Source organism: Rutilus rutilus (genome assembly GCF_951802725.1).
Source record: "Rutilus rutilus genome assembly, chromosome: 22".
Lineage (NCBI taxonomy): Eukaryota > Metazoa > Chordata > Actinopteri > Cypriniformes > Leuciscidae > Rutilus > Rutilus rutilus.
In genome coordinates this window covers 23,662,821-23,674,012 of record NC_140227.1, presented here as the reverse complement: position 1 = coordinate 23,674,012, position 11,192 = coordinate 23,662,821, and the positions used below count along the sequence as shown (strand labels likewise).

Here is an 11,192-nt window from a genome sequence, read left to right as displayed (position 1 = left end):
ATGCAAATTTAAATAAAAAGTTTAGCAAAATTTCGATATCCATCATGGCACCAAGTAAAGATACCCTGGCCTATACGAAAAACTTCAACAGATTCTAAATGTTTCTGAGCTTGTATCACTAAAGAAAATTAGCTGTTATTAATATTACATAGGCTGGTATAGGATGGTATAAATCACGTTTAAGTGCCAGTTAAAGAGCAAAAAATAAAAAAATAAAAAAATAATAATAATTTCTAACATTAGAAAGAAATACAATTCTATACTTGCCCCAAAACCGAATGTATACCCCCTGTTCTATTGTTTGCTTCTTTTTTCTTTACCCTGCACAAAACACAAACTTCCAAGACAAAATAAAACATTCTAGTTAAAAACATTCTCTTCTGTCAAAATCTATCTTCGACCTCAAATGACACAGAAAACTGGACACTACCCCACTGCCCAGTGAACACTAGTGCGGTCAATTCATAACACTGTAACAAAGATCTCTTATTGGGATTCAGGAATTATTTTGCAGCTCAATGTCTATTACAGTATACAACATCAATTTTTTTTTTTTTTTTTTTTTTTTTTTTTTTTTATATCCACCACAATACAATACAGCCTACAGTACAGTAAAAAAAATATAATAAAGTAAATTCAACATCCTCTGCATATTTCATGGCCAAATTACATGACAGTAGGCTATAGGCTACAGTACCATAGCAGTAATTTGGTCTTCTGACACAAGACTACATCCCTAGGCAGTCATTTCTCAGTTATGCAAAAATACAGCAAGTAAGGTTACAGATAAAAATGGCTGCAAATTAAATTGACAATTACAAGTTTAAGAGAGTAGGCCTACAACATGTGCTACAGTTGACTGTGCATAGAATAGTGAAAATTCCCTCATCTAAAGTACTGTGTAGGCAACTGTAATTGATGATTCTTTCAGCTCTCTCTCCAGGATGCAAAAATTCTGATTCGGAAACTGGCCTGAATCAGTTATAATGTGTAAGCAATCGAGAAAAACTTACCTAAATCTGCTATGCGTTTCTGTGATCGGGATCTTAAACGTAGCCTGACGTCGTCGTACTCAGATTCGTATCATATTCGAAATTCTATTCGAACTTCCCGACCAAAAAATGTTGTGGGCGGTGCTAAATTCGGCTGGCATCCAGGGCTAGGCTAGCAAAAAAGGTCTATCCATGATTAAAGTGGAGTGCGCGGTCGGAGAATCAGCTAGACTAACAATTAGCTACGAAATTAATCTCACACATATACGGACGCGATTAGTTTTCTCAGAGTTAGCCGAGAAGCAGCAGTAATTTTCCGATTCACGAACAAATGGAAAAACAATTAGTAAATGAACTGGGCTGTGCTGTGTGTTTTTGACTCACAAAGAACCAGTTCATAGTCATTGACCTGACTCGGCGCGCTACATGCGCGTGAAACCGTCATGCACAGTTTCCTGAAAGACGTCTTTTCCTGCCATTGTTTTGCCTAACGCGGTCTCTTTTTTTAACTCACCACATTGAAGTTCCACTGCCTATGGAAGTCCGTTTCCGCCACGGTTGAGTAAAAAAAAAAAAGATTCTTTAAGTCAATGAGAAACTTTATCATAATTATGACTTAACATCTCAAAATAATGAGAAACTTTCTCGTAATAATGAGAAATTATTTCTCAGTTATTACGAGATGTTAAGTCATTATTTCGAGAAAGTTTCTCATTATTTTGAGATGTTAAGTCATAATTACGAGAAAGTTTCTCATTATTATTAGATGTTAAGTCATTATTATGAGAAAGTTTCTCATTATTATAACTTAAAGAATCTTTTATTTTTTTATTCAACCAGCAGTGGCAGTTGGGGTGGCAAAGCTTTTTCTTCGTGTCACCCCTGTAGATCCCTGTCTATGGGAAGATCCGCTCCTTATTACTGGCCTACTACTCAATGACTGAATGGGCAGGGTAAGAGGCTGGTAAAGTCAAGATTACCACTTTCTTGTTAAAGGGTTAGTTCACCCAAAAATGTAAATTCTGTCAGTATTTACTCACCCTTATGTTGTTCCAACTTCCAACCCTGTAAGACTTTAGTTCATCTTTTCATTTTCTTCTGTGTGGGCCTGTAATTGAGTTCACATAGTTTAACAGCTCAACGCTACTGGGTTGTACGTCAGAACGTAGGCTCACTATTGGTCGAGGCTGGTCATGTGTGTGATGCTGGCCAATAGCTAACTATCCCTAATAACTAACGCTTTAAAGGGATACTCCACTTTTTTTGGAAATAGGCTCATTTTACAACTCCCCCAGAGTTAAACAGTTGAGTTTTACCGTTTTCGAATCCATTCAGCCAATCTCCGGGTCTGGGGGTCCCACTTTTAGCATAGCTTAGCATAATGAATTGAACCGGACAAGACCATTAGCATCTTTCTTAAAAAAATGAACAAATGACTCTTCTGTAGTTACATCGTGTACTAAGACCAACGGAAAATGAAAAGTTGCGATTTTCTAGGCTGATATGGCTAGGAACTATACTCTCATTCCTGCGTAATAATCAAGAAACTTTGCTGCCGTACCATGGGTGAAGCAGGTGTAATGATATGACGCAGCGCATGCCGCCTGATAATAGGCTACTGAGTTGGGGACTATTATCAGGTGCTGCGTCATATCATAAAAATACAGTGTACAGTGAGACTTATTTCAAAAACAAACTTATTATTCCAAATATATATTTTCTTATTTTATTCATACATGTGGGTGAAGAAATACAATATAATTAAATACAATACTGTATGCAAAACAAGACAAATAAATGAGATCAGTCCTCTTCAGTGCGAGGAGCTGGTGTGTGTGTGTCTATTGGCTGGCAGTTTTTTCGGTTGTATGGGGATATTCGGTGTGTTTCTGGACAGGCACATTTGAAGCTGCCTCTGTGGTTGATGCAGAGGTGAGAACAGCTGCCGTTCTTCAGTTCACACTCATTGACATCTGACAAATATCAGAAGGAAGAACACTTAACAGCAGGAATTCATCTCTCAATGAAAAACTACACATATTTTAGTTGTGTATATATGCATGCATCAGTCTGTGCTGGCAGGGTATGCATGTTTGCGTGCTGACCTTCACACTGGGCTCCATTAGGGTGCAGTCTGTATCCACGAGGACAGATACATCTGTAAGTACCTGGCAGATTCAAACACTTCCACTCGCACGTGTGCAACTGTTGTTGCTGGAGGACCTCGGTATCCTCACACTCATTAATGTCTAAAAACAAACCAGAAAATACAACTTTTAAAATAAAAGATCTCAATATTCATTATCTTAGAAATCATCTATGCAGCTCTTAAATGGGCTCTTCCAAGCTTGATAATGGTAGTGGATTGCAATCAACAGATTGAAGCTCAAAAAAGTGCATCCATCCATCATAAACAAACTCTAAATGACTCCAGGGGGTTAATACAGGCCTTCTGAAGAAATACGATGAGTTTGTGTAAGAAAAATAATCATAATTAAAACTTTATAAAGTCAAATAACTAGTTTCCGGCCAAAACCGGAAAGCCGGAAGCTAGAATTTTAGACTGTTAAACATGAATATTTTTCTTATTAGAAATTATTTTTATCTTATTTTTCTTAATTGTATTAATTCTTCCACTCAAAGAGAGGGGCAGCAGGTCCCACCATTTGATATCCCGTTTCAGACCAGAGGCAGGAGGTTATATAGAATATAATATAACCTCTTTATAGAGGTCCTTGCAATTGTATGTAGCCCAGATTCCCAAATTTTTTATCTTGTTTGTGGTAACTTTAGAAATACGTGTAGCAGCTGCATTTATTGACATTAATTCGCTTTTTTGAAAATTAATTTTGTAGCCAGATATCCCACTAAACCTTTCCAATATGTCCAATAATTTAGGGAGACAAGGCAAAGGATCTGATAAATAAAACAATACGTCATCTGCATAGAGACTTCTAACATTAAAAAAGGAGTGTCGTCAGTCTGCCGATTTAAATGCTTGAGCTCTTTAAAGCAGGATGGATTCTGATTGGCTGTCATTGTTTTATCGTTTATAAATGGAAAAAAACGGTATAGTTTCTCTGTGTCGTTATTGATATATTTGTGTGGTGTAGACTGTGCTTTTATTTTATATTTAGAATGATTTTTAGAACTATATCTTTATAATTATTGTTTTAGCTATTGTTTTTGGTGTGAATGGTAGTTCATCCAAGATATTTTAAGAATATTGAAAATAAAGACATTCATACAGGTTTGGAACAAATTGAGGGTGAGTAAATGATGACATAATTTTAATTTTAGGGTGAATTATCCCTTTAAGTTTCCTGGTATTAGTCTACATATACAGTAGTAAGCCTGTGTATTACAAATCAAATAAGACTTTCCGACCTCTTAAGACATATCTGCTTCTGTACACCAGTGTTAAGATAAATTAAAGATATGTAAAAGTCTGACCTATGCACTGTCTGTTGGTGCTGTCCGATTGGTACCCTTCGGGACACAAGCACTGGAAACTGCCTGGCGTATTAATGCAACCAAATGCACAGAGAGCCCTACCAACATGCTGGCACTCATCTACATCTGAAAGTAGAAATATTAAAATTAACTATATCAAAACTGTATATATACACTGTATATATATATATATATATACTGTATATACCTGTGTAGATATATATTGCCAAATTACATACTTTAACTTTAAAAATGGTTGTCATTGGCAATGCATCACACCAGACACTGATTCACTCACCAGAGCAGGATGTCCTGTCTGGAGAAAGCTGAAACCCTGGACTGCAACTGCACCTGTATGAGCCCAAGGTGTTTTCACAGACCTGCTGGCACCGGTGCAACTCCTCCACACACTCGTCCAGATCTATAAATACCACAGACAGGCACATGAAAAGACCAGAACACATACTTGCAACAAGTACTAGCATGTGCGTGATGGACACAAACAATGATGAATAAGAGTGATATTAAACACATTCCAATATATTTAATATATGCAGATGCATGACCAAGTATACAGATACACACTCACACAAGCAAACATTACTTGCACAAAAGGGATAAAGAAGTTGTACAGCTATGCAAAGAAGAATTATTGGAATTTGGAACACAACATTTTTTCAACCCTGTTTACACCTGTATTTAGTGCTGTCTACTTGTGATCAGATCACAGAGATGGATGTTAATATCAGGTGTAAATGACAAAATGAAAAGGGTTTAGCCTTCAAAACGTGCTGTTCATCACACATGAAAACACAGGTAAGTGTTCGCATGCTGCACCGCAAAATCTGTCTGCTAAAGCAATGTAAAAACACATGTTCACATATACTTTTGTGTACACAAGTAGTGCACTTAGATCCAGTTTGTCTGAATAGAACACAGGCCACCTGTTTAAGCATTCATAGAGTGATATTCCTTAAAATCTTAGACTAGTCCATTAACTGCTAAAACTCATTTAAAAAAAATAAAGGTTCTTTATCGGCATCTATAGGGGCTTTCGCACCGGAGGAACCTTTTCATAGTTCCTAGAAATAATGGCTGAAGTATCTGCTTTTTTGAGTCTCCGCACCGCAGGAACTGGGGATTATTTTAGTTCTAGGAATGCCTTTTGGGGGAACTAAATTAGCTCCTACTTCAGAGTAGGGTTTAACCCATCACTATAGGAACTACCAGTGACGCAAGTTTAAGTTGATTGGCCGAACGCAAGCAAAACACCAGCACCCGCCATTTAAAAAAAAAGAAATGTACATGAACTAACTCTACGAACATGGAAAACAGTGACAGATGGACCTCTCAACCTTTACGCTAAACCTCTCAACGCGACAAGCAAAAACAAACAACGGACCAAGCAAACATGTTTCTATGAAGAACCTTCAACATCCATGGAACCTTTCTCCTGCATAAAAGGTTTATTATAGTGGATTATATTAGATATTATAGTAAAAAGGTTCTTCAGATTATTAAAATGTTCTTCACACTAAAAATTGTTCTTTTCAGAACTGTTCACTGAAATGTTATTTGAGGAACCCAAAATGGTTCTTCTATGGCATGTGAAAACCCCCTTTTTGGAAACTTATTTTTTTTAAGAGTGTATATTGTCTTTTCATCTTTATGTTGGACAACTCTTAAAACACAGCGTGAACCACACACACATGCTGTAGCTCGTCTTTTAGCTCTAATTAACAGCCTGATATGGGTCAAGAATTCAGTGCTCTGGGGTGACACCAGAGGGTGATGTTGAGTCTTGAAGGCATTCAGGGCTGAATGGACACACCACAGCTGGTTTGCAAACCAAAACCATAAATCTAAGACACACAGGTCAAGGATGCGTAAACAAGCTTTTAACCCGGTGTCAAGAGCACCTCTTGACAAAAAAAAAGAAAGAAAAAGAGTAAGCCGCCATTCCAAAAGTGGAAAACCTATAATCACTGGAGTCTGGCTGTCGAAAGAATGCTATTCCGTGTTCGTTTTGCAGTGGTAATGATACCACAGTCAATAGATAAGATTAAACGTGCATGTAGTTCCTCTCTCACCTCGACAGGTGCGCTGGTCCTCCAGAAGCAGGAACCCTGGTTTACAGTGACACTGGGCGCGATTCTGTTCATTAACATGACAGATCTGAGAGCATCCTCCGTTGTTTAGGGAGCAAGGAGTTAACTCTGCAATTAAGATAAACATACTAAGATGAAATTAAGATCTAACTATTTAAAAAAAAAAAGGATGATCCAAACCACTGAACAGGGAAAAAAGTAAGTTAAAAGTATAAAGTATGTTTTTAAATGCTTTTGAAACAGAAAGTGATAGACTAAGTGGTCCTTTCAAATAATATAGTTTTTTTTATTAATATATATTATTAATAATATAATATTTATTCATATAACTATATAACTATATATATATATATATATATATACATACACACACACACACACACACTGTGTAGGCCTATATATATATATATATATATATATATATATATATATAGTTTCAAATGGTTTAAGTTTAGAGAACATGACATGATTTGCTCACTGCTGAGAATGAAATCCCACATCCGCAGTGGTTTACATATCCTCTGACCTAATGAATTTACCTTGTGTAGACAGGAAACACTTTTGACAATTACATGATTTTGAAAATTACACTTTGTTTAACAGAAACAGCCCACTAAACAGTGGTAAACTTAATTTGATTCAATAAGAATATACATTCATGTGCATTTTTAAAATGAGATAATGTGTTTAACAGAACACATGAGGTCAAAACCTATAGGTAAACACATATTCCCAGATGTGTCTGATGACATTTAAAGCCATTCTGAGGCCATCTGTGTTGAACATTTATGCCTATCACCTGCTTAGAGGAGAGATGAGCAGGATATTACACAGATGTCAGATCTACAGACATGTAAGATTGGAGTGTGGGTGAGGGAAGACAGGAAGGAGTCAGTATGGTAAAAAGCACCAATACAATAAAAGCACATAAACAGGATTATGAACAATAAATCTTCCCAGCAATTTTCATGTCTTCAGTGACCATGTGATATAACCCAGTTAAATAAATCCTTTCTTAATAAATCTATAAATAAATAAATAAATAAATAAATAAATAAATAAATAAGCATTCTCGCCTTAGGATGAATTGCTGATAAATACAGAATACCATTTCCTCTACATAAGAAAAAAAGTCATGCTTTGGTGAATCAAAATTATGACTATTTTGGTGAGACATAATTAGTAGATAAAAAGCTGAAATTATTAGATACAAAGTCATATTTATGACATAAAAGTTGAAATTATGACAAAAAATGTGTTAAGTTTTAAAAGATAAGTTATGTTATTTCAATTTTACCAAATCATTATTTATTTCTATGTGGTGGAAATGGGCTTCCATAGATAACAGAATAAATGTACAAATAATGTTGTGTGCACTATATAATGTTGCACTTTCACTGTTTTCAGATTGTGCATTTAATGTTAAAAATATATTTTCAATTTTATCCTGCAAAAATAACTTTCTACATATTTAGTTCTAATATGTGTCGTATCTTACCTAAGCAGAGAGGTGTTTGGCCACTCCATTGTCCATTGTGTTGGCAATAGCTGTAAACATCACCATTGGTCAAGGTGTATCCAGGGTAACAGGCATATTGAATATAATGCTTATACTGAAGCGGGTCGGGATTCTTTATCGACCGAAAGTAGAATGTTCCGTGAGAAGGAAATGGAGGGTAGGGACATACTGGACGACGTTTCCTTGTTGGAAACCTTGGAAGATCTTTCCAGACTGGAGGACCAAAAGTTTGTTTGGGGTCACTATGATTGTTTCTTTCATTTACTTGACCATCATCAGTAATGTCAGAAAAGTTATGGACGTCAGTTTGAGCCTTCAGAAGCAGGCCAGACATTAGTCGGGTAGCCGTCGTCAAGACCGTGCTAGATGATGTATGTTCTAGTGTTGGAGATGATTCCTGGAGGTCTGGTCTTTGTTCACAGAATTCTCTGCAGGTAGAGGAAACAGACTCATGTTTAGACACCATGAAACCAGGATAGCTTGTTGTTGGAGGTGCAAAACTCTCAGTGGTGGCTGCATATGTATCTTCTGTGAAGAAAGTCCTTGACTGTAGAAGGTCATTTGTGCCCAGTGTGTTGATGTTTGTTGCAGGTGTAGTTGATGTCCAGTGTGAATTATTTTTTATGTATTCTGGTAAAGTCTCAGCAGCTGTAGTGACTAAGGCTCTTTGAAATAGTTTGTCTGTACCAAGTGTGGACTGATGAGGTTTTTTATTTCTTCTGTATGGTGTTTCAGTAAATATCTGATCCATGACCTTGATTTGTTGAGTGTCCATCACTGGGGTAACGAAGCTGGTTTGTGTGGTGGTTAGAAATGAGGATTCATGAAAGGAACTGACTAATGACATTGTGTTGACATTGGTAGATGTCATTGGCACAGGTTTCCGAAGATCGGAGTTCCCGATTGGATCCTTGAAGTTTACAGGGTTGAAGATTGGCTCAGCCCTTCCACGATCTAATGTTTTGTCAAACAATAGACTCTTTGAGGGCTTTTTCTCCCCTGGTTTCCTTATATTTTTCTGCTTGTTATCTGTAAAGTCAAGTCTGATATGAGGGACCTCAAGCAATGCTGATTTGAGAAAACCATCCTTGGGAGCAGTGATTGCGAGGGTGTTTAAATGGCTATGTAAGCGAACTTTTAGATTTGTAGGAACATCACGGCCCTGCGCTGAGACGGGACCATGAGATGATTCTTGCTTCAAATGAAGAACACTCATGATATCAGCTACTGTAAGAACCAAAAAACAAACCATAAGGAGAAACAAAGGAGCAAACAGATGGTCAGTTGTACATGAAGTCACTGCAGCAGTGATTTAAAAGCAATAAGGCATAAAAAAGGCATATAGTAATAGATCAAACAGTTTTGGCATTATACGCTTGATTCAGATGACATACCTTTGCAGACAGGCTTAGTGCCGTTCCAGCTTTTCCCTTTGCAGTAAAGCAGCGCATATCCAAACAAACTAAATCCAGCATCACAGCTAAAGAAGGCCAGAGATCCATCTTCAGACACCATAGTCCTGCCATGCAGGAGATCACCAGGGCTGGGGCATCCTGACGCTGGAGTACAGAACAACTTATGGTATGGCTGTAAGTATCAGTACTATATTAGAGACCCTATAAAATGCAACTTCAAAACTTCAACTATTGTAGTTTATTTTTACCTAGCTTTAGCTCTTGACGAATCTCATCTGCTTCATTGATAAATTTCATAGTAAAGAATTTTGTGTATAGTCACTAGTATCTACAAAATACATGAGTTCACTAACCCACACACAACGGTGGGTCTCTGGCCCACTGTCCAGACACACAGCTGCTCGTACGGTAACCGTGGATCCGGAATCCTGGATTACAGGTGAAGGTAACAAACAATCCTCCATACCGGAAAAACGTACGCCCATTCTCCAAGTGTCCGAAACCACTGCAGCCTTTATCGGCAACGCCTTAGTGAAAACCATCAGAAATACTAATACACATGCAGATACATTTTCCTATGACCTCTATCTCAATCAATATACAATGTCAATTACAACACATTATCATGATAGTGTACCTGGAGTTAGTGTCCATAGCTGGGACAAACAAACACACAGCAGTGCACCTCTCCAACCTTGCATGATTGAGCAAATTCCACCGTATAAAAGAAGCTGTGGAAATCCTGAGAGTGTCAGACTGCAGATGAAGATCACTAAGGAAAACTGAACTCTAGAGAGTGGAGTCTTGAGCACATGGAGTAAAAAGATGAGGGGAAGGGATAGGAGAGGGGAGGAGACATGAAACAGAATAACAGGACTTTAAAACTTCCTGGACACTCCTCTTCAAAACAGGATGAAAACAGAAACAGACAGTATGTTTCTTGTTAAGGGGAGTAACAGCAAGTCAGCTCAGATGACTTCAGATGAAAATACAGCATAAACCCCCCCAAAAATTTTAATTTAGTTTTTACCTGTGTAAATTCATCAGTGTTCTTTAGTATTAATAATATACTATTATAGTATCTATATATTTTATATATATATATTTATATTACATTTTTACATTCATTTTAATTTGAGCAATTTTGGTATTTAAACATATTTTGCTTCAGTTAGATGCTAATGCAACATATCTTTATATTTTTAGTTTTTGTCAATGGTAGATAAGCGGGAAGACAAAGTAATGATGTCTTTACAAACTGGGAAAACTAAACACTGTACTAAACACTACATGTGTAAAGATATTAAATGTGATTAGATTTATGGCATTAACATTTACATGTTAAAAGAAAACTGACCATCCTTTGGAATTTTGCTAATTTACTATAGGATGTTGCACGACAAAATATTGTTCAATTGAATAATTAAATGTTATATAGTTAGTCAAATCTATAAAGCAGGATACAAGGGGGTTCAGTCTTTACATAACCAATCTAAATGACGTATGCGTCATTACTGGTAATTAACCAGTGGACAAAAAAAACTAAAATTCCCCACAGAATATAAAAGTAAGGAATGTTTTTTATGTGTCTTGCCAGTTTTCCACCAGGAAACACAGCAACATTTATAAAAAAAAAATGTAAAAATTTTAACCCTTAACATTTTTAAATAAGGTCTGGTGATGGTATAAATTGACATTTTAAGTT

The 11,192-nt window shown here is 36.6% G+C and overlaps 1 protein-coding gene across 1 annotated transcript; it reads right to left on the bottom strand.

Annotated features, from left to right (window-relative positions):
- Nucleotides 1-2,719: 2,719 nt before the first annotated feature.
- Nucleotides 2,720-10,293, bottom strand: LOC311282409 (uncharacterized protein). Its single transcript, XM_084396166.1, has 9 exons — nucleotides 10,125-10,293; nucleotides 9,841-10,014; nucleotides 9,467-9,631; nucleotides 8,052-9,299; nucleotides 6,536-6,661; nucleotides 4,744-4,866; nucleotides 4,446-4,571; nucleotides 3,098-3,241; nucleotides 2,720-2,965 (listed from the first exon to the last, which is right to left on the bottom strand). The coding sequence occupies exons 1-9, from the start codon at nucleotides 10,186-10,188 to the stop codon at nucleotides 2,796-2,798; spliced, it is 2,340 nt and encodes a 779-aa protein (XP_084252292.1). The 5' UTR covers nucleotides 10,189-10,293; the 3' UTR covers nucleotides 2,720-2,795.
- Between the last annotated feature and the right edge of the window lie 899 nt (nucleotides 10,294-11,192).

Coding starts and splice junctions, on each gene's coding strand:
- LOC311282409 (XM_084396166.1), bottom strand. CDS start 10,188: ATGCAAGGTTGGAGAGGTGCACTGCTGTGTGTTTGTTTGTCCCAGCTA. Junction 4,867..6,535: donor GGACCAGCGCACCTGTCGAG/GTGAGAGAGGAA, acceptor TGGTATTTATAG/ATCTGGACGAGTGTGTGGAG. Junction 4,572..4,743: donor AGACAGGACATCCTGCTCTG/GTGAGTGAATCA, acceptor TTCTACTTTCAG/ATGTAGATGAGTGCCAGCAT.